Source organism: Thunnus albacares, chromosome 7, assembly GCF_914725855.1.
Source record: "Thunnus albacares chromosome 7, fThuAlb1.1, whole genome shotgun sequence".
NCBI classification, from domain to species: Eukaryota; Metazoa; Chordata; class Actinopteri; order Scombriformes; family Scombridae; genus Thunnus; species Thunnus albacares.
The window spans coordinates 15,450,339-15,468,369 of NC_058112.1; the positions used below are offsets into that span (position 1 = coordinate 15,450,339).

General features: G+C 38.7%; 3 protein-coding genes across 5 annotated transcripts in view; 2 read left to right on the plus strand and 1 right to left on the minus strand.

The window, feature by feature from the left end:
- Nucleotides 1-1,560: 1,560 nt before the first annotated feature.
- Nucleotides 1,561-4,156, minus strand: LOC122985819 (zona pellucida sperm-binding protein 4-like). The gene is made up of 8 exons (XM_044356765.1): nt 3,700-4,156; nt 3,339-3,523; nt 3,148-3,245; nt 2,783-2,940; nt 2,509-2,701; nt 2,174-2,408; nt 1,980-2,055; nt 1,561-1,737 (listed from the first exon to the last, which is right to left on the minus strand). Exons 1-8 carry the CDS (start codon nt 4,154-4,156, stop codon nt 1,634-1,636), a joined length of 1,506 nt encoding a protein of 501 aa, XP_044212700.1. The 3' UTR covers nt 1,561-1,633.
- A 4,563-nt stretch (nt 4,157-8,719) lies between these two features.
- On the plus strand, nt 8,720-11,577 carry LOC122985841 (zona pellucida sperm-binding protein 3-like). The gene is made up of 8 exons (XM_044356797.1): nt 8,720-9,476; nt 9,610-9,728; nt 9,947-10,050; nt 10,151-10,328; nt 10,457-10,574; nt 10,670-10,752; nt 10,844-11,085; nt 11,296-11,577. The coding sequence occupies exons 1-8, from the start codon at nt 9,051-9,053 to the stop codon at nt 11,367-11,369; spliced, it is 1,344 nt and encodes a 447-aa protein (XP_044212732.1). The 5' UTR covers nt 8,720-9,050; the 3' UTR covers nt 11,370-11,577.
- A 1,280-nt stretch (nt 11,578-12,857) lies between these two features.
- mapk8ip2 (mitogen-activated protein kinase 8 interacting protein 2) overlaps nt 12,858-18,031 on the plus strand; it is a 30,666-nt gene continuing 25,492 nt past the window's right edge. Inside the window, exon 1 of one of the 3 annotated variants that reach the window (XM_044357197.1) lies at nt 12,858-13,580. In XM_044357197.1, the coding sequence (XP_044213132.1) occupies nt 13,516-13,580 (65 nt within the window). In that variant the 5' untranslated portion in view covers nt 12,858-13,515. The remainder of the gene's footprint in view (nt 13,581-18,031) is intronic. The other 2 variants (XM_044357198.1, XM_044357199.1) reach the window with 2 other exon arrangements.

Sequence of the window (18,031 nt, forward strand, 5' to 3'; positions counted from 1 at the left end):
GATTGGTTGTTTCCGAGTGTACAGTAAACTGACGCGTAAATTTATTTACACGTCAGTTTACTGTACACTGAAGGTTTCTGGGAAATGCAGTTTTGAATTCGGTGATAACCTGTGGTTTCATAAAAAAATCAAATGCATCAAATCTTTTGGTTCAACCATGGATGTGGTGAATATTATAGTTAATGAATGTCTACTGAGAGATGGTGGTGTTTTTTGTGAGGGCTTTTTTTTATTCTTTGGCCAACCAGAGCTGGTTTAAAGGAGAGGTTCACAATTTTTAAAGTGAACATTGAAACGTGTTTTTCTTGCTGTAACCTTTCCTCATGTTCATACTGGCCATTAAAATATCCTTCCATAATGCACTTACAATGTTGGTGATGGGGGCCACAAGCCTCCTTCTGTGCAAAAATTTATTTAAACGTTTATCTGAACCTAATATGAAGCGTCAGCTGTCCAAATTAGTGAATTCAAGTCAGTATCTTTCAACGTTGCAATGTTTTTAGTGCCCAAATCCCTCTTTTTGTTACTATATTTCCACCACAGCTCAACAGGGAAATACTGTGCGAGGAAACATAAAGAGCCTTATGGTAAAAAGACTGTAAATGTGGCAGATATCCATTTGATATGGCTAACTCAGACTGCTGTAGCCTCATATAACTTTCAGATAAACATTTAAATGTATTTTTGCACAAAATGACTGTGTGGACACACTGTGGATTTTGGCCCCCATCATTTACATTGAAAGCACATTTGAAGATAATATTTTAACGGTCAGTATGAACAGGAGAAATGATTACAGCGAGGAAAACCTCTTTCAGTATTCATATGGAAACCTGACTGTTGTTTTAAGACAGACTTGAAAAATTGTGAACCTGTCCTTTAAGGTAATCTCGGAACTTTTTCAAGACTTTACAGAGGTTGAACCTCCCCATGTTAGGGACCGTTTGCCTATTATTTGTCAGTTTTCTTTTCCATCAGAGTGAATTGTTGCCTTAAACTTTTGAATTGCTTTATATTTTAGAATATAAGTGTAATAAAAAAAAAAAAAAAGAGCATTACTGATCAGGCTTTTTAAAACATGTTCATTTTGATGAATTTTTAAGAAATTCAAGCATGTTGATTTTCACACTGTAACTATGTAGTATAGTAACCCATGCTTTATGTCTGGTATGTTTGCGAGCAACAGGATATAGTTTGAGTGGCAGCAAATGGGCTAGTACATTCAAAAGCACCGATATTGTCCTTTAAGAACTTTGAAAAGTTGTAAAAGAAATGCAAAGTAAAACACACAGAATTGGGATATAACCTATAGAAGCTATATAATGGTTTTCAAAACAATCACAAATTGCTTAAATGTGTTATAGATTAATACAGTGTATGTTATACAGCTATGCTGGTCTATTTATTTATTTGTAGGTGGAACACATTAGTTAAGTCACTCATATTTTCTGTTGTATTACTATTGAATTTTCAGGTGCTTCTGTGAGGTCAGTGTAAAAAATTTATCTGAATAATGAATTTATGATACCAGATAACACATTCAGCCACTTGAAGATTTATTTCAAAGTCAGTCACTGTTCAGTATGCTTTAGGAACAGAGATTTCATGATGAAAATGTTCTGTCTGGATGATGTTACTCAATTTCCGTGTCTGGGCCAACGATGACAAGCTCCTGACTGCTAACCAGAGTGGTCTCGGCTCTGTTGCCTCCCTTGGCAGAAGCAGCAATATCTCTCCCTGTGTATAATACAAGACACTGGTCAGTTACAGTCAGACTTGAGGTTAAATAAGACACAAGATGATGTCAGATGTCAGTTACTCTCTTGGCGAAGATATGTTCAGCTAGGAGCTTTTCTAATTCTCATACCACAAATCATGCTGTTCATGTATAACACTTGTCAAACATTAACCATTTAATTTCCTGTACTAATCTCAGTAAAAAATTATGCAAAACAGACTGCAAGCACCATATTACTTACTCTTTCTGAAGCACCTAGGTTCGCAAGTATTTCCAAGAGAGGGCTGGCACACAGCTGCGTCGCAGTGGATATATATCTGGTTGAAAATAAATGTATTGTTGGCAGATATGTAGATGAGGTGATACTGAAAATAATGTAAACACAAAGTCCCCCCCCAAAAAAATGCTTTTTCTCCAGATAGTTGCATCCTATACCTTTTCCTTGAGAGGAGTCATGGCCTCTGGATCTGCAGCTCCTCCCTTGCCGGGATAGGAAGCTCCTCCCTTGCCAGGATAGGTAGCTCCTCCCTTGCCGGGATTGGCAGGTCCAGTAGCTACAAAAGTGAACATCTTGAAAATGAAACGCCTGTGGTGGGTTGGGTACATGAGTCCTGATGAGGCACCCACAGGAACCAGGGATGTCAAGTAGCGATCATCTCGGTAGGGGCAGCTAGAAAAGAGGAGAGAGTGTGGAAGAGACGTTTAGTGCAGCATTTTAAAAAAGGCTCATATGTGCTCATTTCTCAAGTCAGACCAGCACTCACTCTTACCCATCAATCAGCAAGTCCCACTGAGGAAGACTGTGGGGGTAGGGGTCAGCAGTTGCCCAGCATCTTCCAAGAGTCAAGACAAGGTTGGGATCAGTCCTCTCCAGGATTCGGACCTCAACGTACACAGGATCCCTGAGCACCTTTATGACAGGGTAATCAGAATCCAGGTAAAAGGAGCTGTAGGCCACCTCCTCTGCACAAACAGAAAAACTGGTTGGTTACACAGTCACTGCTGAAAGAGACTAACTGCATAATGTACCTTCCTCACACTAACCTTCGACACAACCCTTGGCATGACACTGTCCATTGGCCAGCCTGAGCTCCACACGAAGGGGTCCAGGAGCTGCAACTGGGGGTGGTGGAGGAACCAGGCCAACCTCAACGACCACAGCCTCAACTGAGGTGCCAGTATATCTACACTGGCAAAGAAGTCTGAGAAAAAAATAAGGTTTTTGTTGATCAGTCAGAAAATCATTTGAGTGAGGTTTGGTTTGAAAAATATTACAATGAACCAACTCTTTGTGGAGAATTCAAGGTCACTATTCTGTCCTGACGCCACATATGCAGTATCTGAAAACATGAAATCCCAGCCTACATCTTAACATGTAGTGATCACTCAGTGTTAAAGAAAACACTTACTCAAAGTGGCTATCCCTGGTAATGGCGCCATATGGTCCAATTGCAACTTCATATAAGGAGGACATCCTGTTCTCGTAGATTACAACACCAGGCTCCTCCTACAGTAAGTTGGCAGTATTTCAATCTTTATTACTGCCTGACAAAAATGAACAAAAATCTAATTAAAGAGTCTTATGAGTCACAACCCTTACCGTCATGACAGTGCCGCAGGCGGTGACAGGAAATTGGTAGATGGCAAAAGCTGAAGTGGTGCCAACAGGGTTGCAGTTTTGATCATTTCCAAGGAAAGTAACTGACTCCAAGTCAATGTTAGGTAGAGTGGCATCTCTGGCCACCACCACAATGAACTGGGCGTCCTTGGTACACTGAAGAGTCACTGAAAATAACAAATTTGAAAGCAAAGACCAGTGCTCATGCATTACTCTTTAATCACATTGAAGTTCACTGTAAGTTCACTGTCAAATACAGTCAAATATTCATGAACCACTTACTTAACTTGATTGTTTTACAGTTTGCAACAATCAGTTCTGTGAGGAGTAGAAAAATACTTACCAGATTTGCCATAGTAGCACATGCGTCCATCAAAGCAGCAATTTATAGCCTCACATTCTGAAGCACCGATGTTGTGAGAGCCACACTGAATCTTGTAATGCTCTTCTACTTCACAAGTGTGAAATGTTTCTGAAGGCACTATAGGCTGTTGGGGCTTCTGGGCCGGCACAGGATACGGCTGAGGAACAGGCTGTTGGGGCTTCTGGGCCGGCAGAGGATACGGCTGAGGAACAGGCTGTTGGGGCTTCTGGGCCGGCAGAGGATACGGCTGAGGAACAGGCTGTTGGGGCTTCTGGGCCGGCAGAGGAATAGGCTGAGGCCGAGGCTGAGGCTTCTGGGGCTGCTGAGGTGGCTGAGGCTTCTGGGGCTGCTGGGGCTTCTGGAAATATTGAGCATCAGTCAGACAGCCAAGCAGGGCAAGTGCCAGAAGACAACCACAAATCAACTTCATTGCCATGGTTTCACAGCACAGAGTAAAGAACACCAGATGCTGTGAAAGATATGGTGCAAATGTGCTGACTTTTATAAGATAAGGTTGTGCTGACTTGTTGATATCTCACATCCTATTTGCTACTCACAACTGCCAATCAAATGCTCCAGGTACGGGTTGGTCTGTGGTGAAGCACCGAAGAGATCAGAGATAATATCAAAAAGTAAACTCAGAACCAAAGTTACAGAAATTTCACAGAGAAATTGCATTAGTGGATACTAAAAACATACATGATAGGAAATATACTATTATGTACACATAAATATTTATTGATTGGTATCTACACCATGCTTTCTACAAAGAGCCCACTGATTGTTTTTGACCCCAAATTAATGAAAGACCAGCTTGTTTGAACAATTTCAAAACACAAACCTTCTCAGGGTCTGTATGACCTACACAGTGCGGGTCACAATGTACTAGCACAGCAGGGCTTGACAAAAAAAATACCTCTTCTTATCTTTAAGTGCATTTTGCAATTGCAAAAAAATCTTGAACATAATGAAGCCTAATATCCTCCATGTGCAACACAAAAAATAAAATTCCCAACTGACAAGCATCCAGACTAAGCAGAATAGCTTCCAGTGTGCAGTTTAAATAATAAGTAGTGGTTAGAGTAAGCAAGGGTTCTGCAAGCAATTTTGACATTCATTTCATAATTTATGACACATATAATAATAATAATTAATGAAATATCTAGTTCAGTTTTCACTCAACTCAACTTTAATGTGAACATTTCATGCTCATATTACATGTAATGCTGTAATAATGCTGGTCATTATTTTAATGAAAGATATCTTGAATCCCTCACAAGATATCTTAATGGCCCTTCTGGATATCTAAACATGCTGTCTAAAATGAGATTAAACATATCTTTAACTGGAGTTACCACTAGGCAAAACTAAAGGAGATATCTTGATTTTACTTTTCAGAAATCAACAGAATATATATAAATATCTGGGGGATATTGGAAACATTGTACATTGAAATATTTTAGAGGATTAGCTATGCAAATTTATATTTTTATATCTACATATGCATTGGGACAAGTCATAATTACAATGTGTAACTCAAAACATCTCCAGAAACATTTTTACTAGTCAAAACTCCCTTCACAGAAAACATCACACATACCAAATGATATCTGGAGATATATGTTATTGAGAAAATACTGGAAAGACATCCAAAGATCATGAAAAAGCCCACAGAAAGCTCAAAGAGTTTGTGGTTAATGACAGCTTTGTTTTGCAGATCAATGCAGGGTTAAAATATTGTGAGCACATGTATATTTTCCCACTACAAAAAAGTAACCTAATGTTTGTAGATTAAGGTTGATCAGACTGAGTACAGCTGTTCTAATGTCCTTGTAGAAATAAAGATGTGAAATATTACATCCACATTTTTGATTTCTTCAGTTGGATTTTGACTAGTCAGAATAAAAATTTAAGATACTTCAAACATAAATTAAAGTAAAATTAAAGTAAAAACTCACATTCAATATATCTCTGGTTTAGTTTTGACTAATCATGTACTGTATGTACAACAGCATTTTTAGTTGTAATATTTTAGTTTTAGATATCCAAAAAGGTGATTAAAATATCTTTCATTGTGAGGAATTAAAATTTATTGAATTAAAATTATGACTATGTCGAACAAAATTGGAAATATCTTGGATTTGAGTTTTGATATGTCTTCTATCTGAGTTTTGAATTTCTGAATTTGAAAAAGTCTCTACTGAGATCTAAAAATACAGGATTTGTCATTTTAAGTTCTGCAGGTACAACTTTAATATGAGATTAGAACAGCACAAGACATACTGATCAGATATATGTCAGTGACACAATTAAGCTCTGACAAAAACAAGGGTTTTTATCACATTTGTACATATACATTTTTAAAGTTATTTTAATTTAATAACATCTGAACAATGAAAAAATGTTTTTATAACTTTGACATCAAAAACATTGTATAGGTCTCTCAAGTTAATTAGATTGGTTTTTATTTTAAATAATTTTGTGAAAAAATGCTAAATAATTGCTTTTATCAGTTTAGATATTATCATTAGTAGTAGTTAAAGTAGTGTAATTATTATGATTATTATTATAGAGGTTGTTGGTAAGATTATTATTATTATTGTTGACACCAATGGTGACTATGCTGCCTACATTTAATTAATAATAATTGCCAGTCTTGAGAGTCACATGTAAGTGACAGGGTAGTACATTGTTAAAAGAGGGCAGTAATTGCTAACATAACAGAGAAGAGTCAGCATAATTGTGCCAGATTATACCCAAGTACATGAAAAAAACTGGGAGAAAAAAATGCATGCTTACATCTACAAAACCCATCTTAGAAAAGTAGTTGGCAAACAATGGTAAAAAAAAAGAAGAAAAGTTTCATTTTACACTTGTGCAACCCGTAGCCTCTTAACATCCACCCTTTTTTTTAAATTTTCACCCATTTGGCATACCCATATGGAAAAGCTTATAAGAGAAGAACTGTAAAGCCAAAATGCATGTATTAGGCTTCATTTGAAAAGTAGCATTGTCTAGTTTCTGGAAATGTGTTTGTTTAGCATGTGGCTAAAACACAACCAAAATTACATCAGTTCAAATATGGCTCAAAAAAGTGTTTTTTGTCCTCATCTATAATGCGTCATATTTGAGTAACAATAACCAGGACGTGCTTTATGCCAGAACAATTCAAATCACCAAATACCTTCTACATCTTGTCAACCACACCTGTATAAAATTCCAGACTTCTAGGCCTTAGGGGAGCTAGGGAGTTTTTAGTTTTGGCGTCACTGGTGTCCATCCAAAACTCTCCAAAACGTCTCCAAGTGGCCAAATTGTGCCAATTGCTTTTACTCATTACTGCTTGATGCTAAGCAGTTTACAGCTGGCTTAAGTGGGATACTACGAGGTTAAAGCTTAGTTAGGTGCTCTTAGCCTTGACATGATAAAAAAAAAGGAATAACTTATACCCATTTTACATAGTTGTATGCATTGCAAACACCGTCAACAAGTATGTGCTTATACCCATCCTAATACATCTTTCTTTCTTCTTTAAAAAAAAAAAAAAAAATCACAGGGCATCTGAACGTCCAGCATGTTCAATACAGGAGGTGCTCCTCAATCTTGCATCCCAAATTCACCAGGCCTAAAAATAAATGTGTGCCATGGTTACCATCATCATTCAGTGGGCCTACTGTCTTGTGAATTCTGTTCATAACTGTCTGATTTACATTAAAGTCATTTACTGGAACAACAATGTTGCTTCATTAATTCCGAAGGTCTCATTTACTGCAAAAGTGTCATCAATTGCCAAGTTACCAGCTCTGGCACTATTAAGAATTCCTCTCTGCCAAAGTTGAACTTGTTTGAAGTTGAAAGGTCAGTTCACCCAAATTACAATAAAACATTTTCTCACTTATGTCTAGTAGTTTTGAGAAATCTGTCTCTGAATTGAATGCCTCCACCCCAATACGATACATATCAGTTTTCATTGGGGACTATATATATATATATATATACTATATATTTCTTTATTGGAAAGTAGTTCCCATGAATACTGTTCACATCAAGCTCTGCTGACTATCCAGAGCAACAGGGACATCATTTCTTGAGAAACAACACTGCTGTTGATTTTTTTAAATACATTTTTTCAATGCCAAGAGCATGACAAACTTAAATCCATTTACTTCAATTGTATTACGGTGGTGACAGAAATCTCATGGAAAGGAACCCTCAAATCCTGGACAAATAAAACTGAAATGGCTTGACACCACTAGAGGTGAAGTGAGAAAATGATTTTCTGTATTTTAGGTGAACTAACCCATTAAAGAACACTGAAATAATTTGGTTTTCAGTTACTTATGAGTTACTTAACCAACAAAGTGCTATCAAAAATGTCCTCAGTGTAAAGATGCAATACCAGATGTAGTATATCATCTTATAAAATACTGTTGTTTATACAAAGGTTGCGCAATTATATTACCACAAGATTACTGTATCTAACAAAGGTTTTTTTGTCTAACACTTGACATTAAGGGTGTCCAGAGGATGAATCCTCATGATTTTGGTGGCATCCTGAAATGCCCTTTATCACTACACTCAGGTCAAATGACATTGTCATATCTGCTATGGTGAGGCTGTCATGATCTTTTTTTTTTCTGTGTTGTTTTGTCATCCCCAAGGACACCTTTAGGTCCTTTGGATTAAGGGTCTGTATTCTTGTTGTATTTCATGGTTAATTTCAGTTCATATTGATTTCAGCCATATTGATTTTCAGCCCTTAACAAAATGTACTTTGGCAAAACACATAGTGTGATGTGTCATGCTGAGGGCAGGTAGGCCTAACCCAGGGTCAACATAACCTTTTGTTACCACTTTTTTCTAAGTATGTGTTTGCCAGCTATTTCTAACTTTTATAACTTGATTGAAGAAGGAAAATCTTTATAAATTTAGTAGTAACAATTATTCAAATTACAACAGTGATGCTATATTTTATTTCATGTGGTACATTATCCTTATATTGATTGTATCAGCACATGTATGTTTTTTTTTGTTTTGAAGATACCTGTATTTTCTTGGCACAGTCATGTTTTATGCATTAAAAGAATGAATAATCTAACCCCAAATGAGATGCATCACCAGAGCTGTAGGCTGTAGGTTGTTTGGTCAACAGTTACAATCATCTCATTGGCTGAAATTTAAGCCTATCAGGTCTGATGGGTAATGTCCAACAGAAGGGGTGGGAATGTCATGGAAGTAAATGGGCTGACTGTATTATAAAAGTAGGTGCACATTTTCATCTTCCTTACAGCACCTAGTGAACTGTGCAGATCACTCGTTGTTGTGAAGCCATGGTGATGAAGTGGACTGCTGTGTGCCTTGTGGCGCTGGCCTTGTCTGGCAGCTTCTGTGATGCTCAGTGGTCTGGATACCAGAAGCCAGCAGAACCTGTGAAACAGGAATCCAAACACCCGCCTCAACAGTCCAAGCAGTCATTTGAGAAACCACTCACCTGGGTGTACCCTGAACTTCCCAAGGTTGACCCCGTACCTGAGGTGCCTTTTGAGCTGAGGCATCCCGTTCCTGCTGCAACTGTTGCTGTCGAGTGCAGGGAGAAGATTGCCCATGTGGAAGTCAAGAAGGACATGTTTGGAATAGGCCAGTTCATCAATCCTGCCGACCTTACCCTAGGAGCCTGTGCCGCTACCGCAGAGGACACTGCTGCTCAAGTATTGATTTTTGAAGCTGAACTGCATGATTGTGGCAGCTTATTGATGGTAAGCACAATGAAAAATGCCAGTTACTGGAAAACTGCAGTAAACAAGTCATGAATATTAATTAAAACTATGGGAAAAAATGTTCATGTATGATGTTGTTTTTTGTACTAATATTTCTTTAATTATTTGCCAGATGACAGAAGATGCCCTCATCTATACCTTCACTCTGAACTATAATCCCCAACCTTTGGGCGGTGCTCCTGTGGTGAGGACCAACAAAGCTGCTGTAATTGTGGAATGCCACTACCCAAGGTGTGTAGACTATCAGTGGGAGGTGTTGGTGGTAAACAAATAAAACATAAAATAGCATTCAAATCTTAAAATGATATGTAATTCATAGCATTTGGCCGGTGAAAATCCAGTAACGATGGATTATCAAACCGGATATGCCTATTCCAATAGTAGATGTGCATTATTCTTAAGGTTACATGAATTTTCTGCATTCTAAGGAAACATGTTTGATCATTTAGGAAGCACAACGTGAGCAGCTTACCTCTTGACCCCCTCTGGATCCCATTCTCTGCGGTTAAGGTCGCAGAGGAGTTCCTATATTTCACCCTGACACTCATGACTGGTAAATTAAAAAACACACTTTATCTGCATATTTTTACCTTTTACTTGTTTAAAATATATATTTGACAACATTGCTAAAATGTTATTATTTCACTTTACAGATGACTGGCTATATCAGAGGCCAAGCTACCAGTATTTCCTGGGAGACATCATTAATATTGAGGCTACCGTCAAGCAGTATTTCCATGTGCCCCTCCGTGTTTATGTGGACAACTGTGTAGCTACCCTGGCACCTGACATGAACTCCAGCCCCAGATATGCCTTCATTGAGAACCATGGGTGAGGTAGTTTAATGAGTTAATGAAGGTTACTCTGTACAGTGAGAACGGACGATACAAAACCACCAAAATACACTAAAATATTTTCAGCCATCTCTAATATTGTGCTGTATGTTTTTCTGTGTACAGGTGTTTACTTGATGCTAGGATCACAGGCTCTGACTCTAAGTTCATGGCTCGTACTGCAGAGAACAAGCTTCAGTTCCAGTTGGAGGCCTTCAGGTTCCAGGGTGCTGAGAGTGGACTGGTCAGCATCTGCAAGACTAATTTAATGTTTTCTGCTATACATCAAATGGAGCACTTATATTTAATAGTAACGGAAACTCTCTATTATTCCTCTAGCTCTACATTACCTGCCACTTGAAAGCAACTTCTGCCGCCTATGCCATTGATAGTGAACACAGAGCTTGTTCCTACATTAGTGGGTGAGTCTGCATTTGTGCATATGTGTTAATGAAAGAGTGTGATTGGAGGATTAATATGGTATTTACTGCTTTCATCTCTCTTTCTTCCAAGATGGAAGGAGGCCAGTGGAGCTGACGGAGCTTGTGGTTCCTGTGAAACATCTGGCCTTGCCACACCTGGTAAATGGGGCGCTGGTGGTGGATCATCTGGCATTTCATCTGGTACCTCAACTGGTAGCTGGGGCGCTGGCGGTGGATCATCTGGCACTGGAACTGGTAGCTGGGTCACTGGTGTTGGATCAACCTCTCCGGCCAATCCTGGAAGGAAGATCCGTCAAGTGTCCGAAAGTGAAAGTATGTTATACTGTATAAAAATTAATTATTTTAAGTATTTGATATTTCATGAGGAAAAGTGAGCAGCCAACATTACAACATTTTATCAGAGTTGATGTTTTGTTACCACTAGCATAATTACAAGTCAACTTCTTACTGAAAGCCTGACTGTGTTGTAAGACAGCCACTGTGGTGATACTGTAATACATGTCTTCTGTCTTTCTTTCTCAGTTGTCGAATGGGAAGGTGATGTCACCCTGGGACCCATCCCCATTGAAGAGAAGGTGGTCCAAGAGAAGGCTTAAATCAATATCTCGCCATGTCTATGACCATCAAAATAAACATTTTCATTGGTTCATAACTGTCTGTATGTTATTCTCTTGCTCATGCTTCTTGTTATTGCTTCAGTTTAAACAAGACATCTCATTTACTCCATTAAATGTAAGTAAAATCCGACATATCTAAGACATAAATATAAGAAAACTGAAGTCATTAAGTGTAACTTATTTTGCATTGCCCACTGTGTAATTATATAAATATGTCACATATGGACCACCCAGTTCAAAGATTGTAAATCCTTCCATTTGATGGAAATAAACGCTCAATTGTTGAAAAGCTTGTGTCATTATCTGGATAGGACCATCAACAGAAAAAGCAACCATTGCCCATTTTCTCTTAAGCTGTGCACTGCATGTATAGTAGATTATTGGAGGAACAAAATTGTCTCAACATCATAAGTAAAATCAATTTATAAAAATAAAGTAACCAAATGTTTAATAAAAATGCTCAAAGAGAAACATCTAGTACCCATAAGACCTTAGAGTCATACATACTCTGTAAGTCTATTCCTAGTTGATACTATGAATTTACCATCTATGCAGTCTAAGAAAAATTAAATTTATGTCAAGTAGCACTGGGTGGGTTTTACCCTCAATTCATTCCTATTTGTTATCTCAATAACTATGTTTTTGTTGACCCTGTTATTTAGCTGATAAGGAAACACAAATGTTCTTGCTCTGTTAAATGTTACTTAGATTTCTGCCCCATTCTGAATGAGAATCGGCTGCCCCAGTGTGGCACAAGTGGAGCACTACAGTTTAGCAAGGTGCACAGTTTCAGCACCACAGGCTGTGAACAGCTCTCCACTGCGCCTGCTCAGCGCAGTATGGTACCAAGAGGTCTGAGGTGCGATTCATTGATCGATTGTTCATTTACAATCACTCATCCAGTGATAAACAGAAAGGAATGAACGGTAACCTTCAGTCTTTCATCATCTTAAAGCAATGACGATTCATGTCAGGTTCAAAAGGCTGGTAAATTGCATGCCAAAATAAAAAGGATAGCCAGATGTTGTTATGCCTGGTGGGGAGATATAGGGGAGCAAAGTGAAACTAACACAACAGTCTTTTTTTATACGTAACACCAATTCGTTTTCTAACCTCGTATGTTTTTTGTTTCCCTGAAACTTCACCAGTTTCCCATTTTAACTCTTCTTCATTGTATTGTTTTATTCTGTCTGCCTCTGCGCTCTGTGCAGCCTGACTTCCCTTTGGTTAATTTCCTGTTGCAATGCGCTCCTCCGCAGTCAGCACATTGCTCTGTTTAGTCTCTCTGCCTTATTATAACCTAGAGTCTGTTATCTTTTTGATCAAGATGAATGACACAAGCAGGATGATAATGGGGTCCATATACACAAAACAATAAACAAGATCCATACTTCAGCATCATGTAAAACAGGCACTTGAGTAACATTGAAATCACTTTTCCGGGAAACCCCTGGATCCCCCTTCAAGGAGTGATTCCCGGACCTAACTTTGGAGATCACGGTTGCTATGGCAGCACATTTTAATTTCGTGTCATGTCAACATAAGCACTTTGTTGAAATTGTTTTTCTACGTCTCTGTTTTGCTGCGTGTCGAGCCTGTAGGCTGCTTCTGCCTGCATCCACTCAGGGCAGCCGGCTCATACGGTAACGGCACTGACGTTATATCGTCTCTGCTCCACACCCCCTCCTCCTCCGTCTCTGCCTGTCTCCGCACTGCTGGCCCGTATCCGTTGTGTGTCACAGGCAGCATCACAGCAGCAGCAGACATTTGGCGAGGGGGAAACGGGGATTGCAGTCGCATATACTGTGCGCTCACGCTGCGCCTGGACGTATCGGGGGGGAAAACAGGATTTTATTTTCATTTCCGCGGTGTTGTGCGCTATCTGAAGATTATTTCTGCCCTGACACCCCCTCCTACCCTGCTTGTGTGGATGGTTGACTGCAGATTTGATGGTGCTGAGCAGGCTCGTCTGATTGAAGGCTTGCGGCCAGGGGGGGCATCTGTGGGGCCGTAGAGAGAGAAACCTCTGTCCACGGTTTGCGCCCGTCCTCTGTCCTGTGATTGTGAATGGACTGCGCTCCCTCCGTGATTTTCTGCAGTCGCTCTGAGTCATTTGTGGAAGAAGATGGCGGACAGGGCTGAGATGTTTTCCCTATCCACTTTCCATTCCCTCTCTCCTCCTGGTTGCAGGTAAGAGCTTATACATGCAAAGCGACAGGGCAGGGATGATGGGGGACGATGCGCACGGTTTATGAAAGAAGGAAAGGACACCACGTACAGGATATAACATACCTATCAGTCTTTTGATGACTGCAGTAAAACGCACACACTTAGCCACGGGTTGTAATAGATATTTTGAATAACCTGCCAGGCCTGCTACTGCCTCCCTGCGCGCCTATTGGTGCTGCAGCTGAACAGGGCTGGATGTTGTTGTTGTTGGAGCTGATGCGTTAAGTGAAGGTAACTGTATCTTAGGACAGCTGCTTAATTATCTCTGAAAAGTATGAAGGACGGTAAATGGTAATAGAGATGGCAAATGATTGATCTTCAGCTGTCGCGACAGTCACCCGCCTTGCGCATTCTCTGTGTGAGGCCCACGCCCTGTTGAGTCCAGCCCAGGCAAGGGCATGTTGCTGAACAATGATTTACGGAAGTCCTACTGATGTTGATGTTCTTTCAAACGCCTCTCATCTGACCTCTGCGACACATAATATGACAGAATCTGCTTGTGTTTATTGCTTGCTTAAGTAAAATTGTGAGTGGGATTCTACTGGCTACAGGGATCAATAACTTGGGAGTAATCAGTGATACAGCTACAGTAAGGCAAGGGCAAGGTTGTAAGCTTAAAAGACATGGAGTGTTGATAGTGTAACTGATTTATGTATGTGAATTAGGCTTGGTAATATGTGTGATACTGCCACAAGTTTGAGTGATTTGGAATTGTGTGAAGGCTGCTGCAATATTCAGATCTGATTTTGACTGCAGGCATATCTAGGAATATGCCAAATATGTCAGATTTCATTGTATTTCTGCTTTAATGTGATTCTCATACATGCAATAATCTCATGCCTCCTATGGCTGCATGAAGATCTCACTCAGAAAAATACAGAATAACAATAGGCTACTTAATAACTAAAGTAATGATTTGTAATTTATTTCACTGCAGATTTACACTACAATAATGTGAACTCACCCACACAGAATTGCTGAGAGAAAAAAAAGTGAAGAAGTAATGAAAAAATAAAGGTTGTTTCATCATGCTTAGAACAGCAGAAATCTCAAAATATACACCATGGTGGAGGGTCTCTGCACTAGTGCATATAATGCCAAAGCATTTCATTGTCCCAGTGTGTGCATCCACATGTCCCATGTCCTGCTGAATGCAATCACATTAGCAGGCCAGGTTCCAGAGGATTTTATATCCACAACAAGCACTTATGTGGGATTTAGTTACATGCTGCAGCTTCATCTCATGGACAGATCATATCAGATCAATAGACCTGATTTTTGTATGGCTAGCTACCAGTGACCTCAGTTCAGAGCACAGTGCCAAGTTTTGACCATTACATCAATATTTTGAATTAACAGCGCTGGCAAACAGCCTGAGCATGCTATTCTTATTTCAAAGTAATAATTGGTATATGTATTATCATATGCAACCTTTTGTTCTGCTTACACACTGTTTCACTAACCCCAAATCCACTTAAAGCCTGTACTTCTCAGCCATCAAAAATAAGGCCAGTGTATCAGATCATTAAAGAAATGTGATCAGCAGCTGCTTGCATTACTTTATTAATTGAAAGGGGAGGGACTGATAAGTTTAACTCCATTGTCTTCAGTTAGTTTATTTTGGGGCGGCTATGGATGATCAATTTCAGAGAGCAAAAAACCAATAAATCTAATTGATGACATATTAGTGTGTGGAGCATGTTAAGATGAAAAACGTGTTCGTAAAGTTGTTTTCAAATCTACAAATATGTCCATGTATCCATGTTTTTCTCACTGTATGTGTGTGCGTCTGTTTTTTTTTTTCTTTGTGACTGATTCATGGATGAAGCCACTGGTGGTGTTATGATGTGGTACAGTAATCTGCCTTACATAACCCTAACACTGTTTCCAATGGGCAACATAATCCGTAAGAGAGCCCATTTTTCTCTCCTGAGTACCAAAAATTTATGACAGGCTATAATTTGTCCTGCAGTGAGAGAGCACTCTCTCCACTGGAAACACAAACAGTATAAAATGCATTAGTCAGTCCACTAATCAATTAATGTATATAAGATGTTATTTCTGTTGCTAAAAGAAAAATATGAGTATAATTTTCCATCATAAAGATACATAATTTCATATAGACATGATGAACTTAATCAATACATGTAAAGGGTCAGACTTTGCTCAATTTTTCCATCAAGGCTTCACATACAGAAATATTTATATAGAAATAACTCCATCCAGGTATGCTATGATTTTTCAGCATAAATAATCTCTGCTGTGTGCCAAATATGCTGACATATCAAAATGTGGGCCATAGAATGTATTGAATATTTATTCAGTTTTAAGAATTTTTTTGTGCTTTCTTTGGTAGCTTTGCTGAAGCAGCAGTCTTAATGCAGTCTGGTTGGAGGTCATTGTTTTGGCTGTTATGTAGGAGGGTTGGGTTCTGAAAGCAGGTTTCATCTTGGATCCAGTTCCAGGTTGGTAACATTGTTATGAGTCGAAAAAAATCTCTTGCTGTCTCTTGTATTTTGAATGTACAAAACATTCACATATGATTAAGCTAAATAGCATATTTGCAGTCTATCTGGCAAACATGAGCTTTAGTTCTTTGAACATCAGTCCTCGTGTTTTATTCTTAAACATTAAGTTGTTACCACTTAACACTGATGAAAGTTAAACCAAAATGGATTCCACATGTGCAGAAATGATAAATCAATTAGTCAACAGAAAATCAACAGAAAATAAATTGGCTACTAACTATTTGCTAAATCAATTTTTTAAGCAAAAAAGGTAAAAAATAAACTGATTCCAGCTTTTCAAATGTGAGTATTTTCTTGTTTTCATAGTCTTGTGTGATAAATTCAGTATCTTTGGGTTTTTGACTGGTGGCCTAACTAAATAATACATGTGTGGACATCATTTCGAGCTCTGGAACAATGTGATGGGCATTTTTCTGATTCACGATTAATTGAGAAAATAATCGACAGGTTAACCAATGATGACAATAATCATTGGTTGCAGCCCTAGATTCAACAGTGGATCTAAAAGGTTTTGGCTTTTATAAGATTATTTGATTCTGGATTTAAGTATGTTAAATTCCAACAAACCCCATCTGTCTTACATAGTACTGCATCAATATTTCAAAACTAGACCACACATTTCTAGGACGCATCCCTCTAAATTTCACCCATCTTTCACTCTCCCTGTGCACGATTCTCATATGTTTATCGGCCCACTTTTGCCTTCTGACTCTTTGAAGGCAGTTGGATAAGGCAGAGGGAGCAAAGTGGGTGGCGGTGGGTATGGTTACCATGGGGTAAGAGGCTTAAATCCAATACAGATTCATTTTAGCTTAAGCGTTCTAGCTCTGCCTTCCCCCCTCCAGTCTTCCTAGCTCTCTCTTTGTGTTTTTGTATATCTGACCCCTACTCTTCTCTCTCTCACTCTCTGCACAACCACCACTTTCCATTTTTCTGTTGATATACCTTTGTTTTTCCATTCAAAAATAATTAAACAAGTCATATTTACACAGCTCATGGGATTTGTTTTTTATCAATATGACGCCAATGTTTCCCATCTTCCCATCTAATGTTCTCTTTACATCTGATGACTTCATTAATCCAAATCCTGCCAAATCTACAGTACATGAACTCATCTGCTCTGAGCAAACCGTAGCATCATCCCCGCCTTTGGTTCAAAAATGGCGAGATCTTCATGTTTAGATCTGACACAGACAAAAAGAGAGCGCTTCATTAGTTTAACCTTAATCCTACTGACTGTGGTACCAGCAGACCCCAGAGGTTTAGTTTATGTCATATCTCACAGGTGCTTTATTCTATCATTTCAATTGTTCATGACTTTGTCAATCAGTTTGTTTCTGATGACCTGTTTTCCATTTATATTTTAATTAGTGCTTTTTAAAAATACCAATGTATTAGGATTCTGGGGGACTTCAGTCAAACGCACCCAATTTCCCCAATGCAGTTTTAATAGATGGAACTATTTATTGAGTTCATGTTTATCAGGGGTCCTAATTTATAGTATCACATACAAATGGGAGGGTGCACTTTGTTATTTTGAAGGCTTTGTGGAGAGATTGTATTTGGGATAAAAGCTGCAATAAAGAAAAGTATATGTTTATGTTTTACAAAATATGCAAATTAACTAACTTTCCTAAAATAATAATAATCTGTTTTTTCAGATACATTAATTACATAACTAACAATATTTTGAGAAGAAATAAGTTAACATTTTGCCATGATGGTTGTTTCTGACAGTAGTTTATTCTTGGGGTCCCCAGGGTCCCCAGTTAGTAGTCCTTGTATGTTAAATATGTTGGTAGGATGAGGGTTAAATGCATGACTCATACATGCGTGTGCCTGAGTGTTTGTGTGCGTGTGCGTGCATGTGCGTGTGTGTGTGTG

What these genes read in the sequence shown, in the direction of transcription:
- LOC122985819 (XM_044356765.1), bottom strand. Translation starts at nt 4,156, where the DNA reads ATGGCAATGAAGTTGATTTGTGGTTGTCTTCTGGCACTTGCCCTGCTT. An exon ending in CCTGCGGCACTGTCATGACG is followed by an intron (nt 3,246 to 3,338) that starts GTAAGGGTTGTG and finishes AACTTACTGTAG; the next exon opens with GAGGAGCCTGGTGTTGTAAT. An exon ending in TGGGACTTGCTGATTGATGG is followed by an intron (nt 2,409 to 2,508) that starts GTAAGAGTGAGT and finishes CCTCTTTTCTAG; the next exon opens with CTGCCCCTACCGAGATGATC.
- LOC122985841 (XM_044356797.1), top strand. Translation starts at nt 9,051, where the DNA reads ATGGTGATGAAGTGGACTGCTGTGTGCCTTGTGGCGCTGGCCTTGTCT. An exon ending in ATTGTGGCAGCTTATTGATG is followed by an intron (nt 9,477 to 9,609) that starts GTAAGCACAATG and finishes ATTATTTGCCAG; the next exon opens with ATGACAGAAGATGCCCTCAT. An exon ending in GTGGAATGCCACTACCCAAG is followed by an intron (nt 9,729 to 9,946) that starts GTGTGTAGACTA and finishes TTGATCATTTAG; the next exon opens with GAAGCACAACGTGAGCAGCT.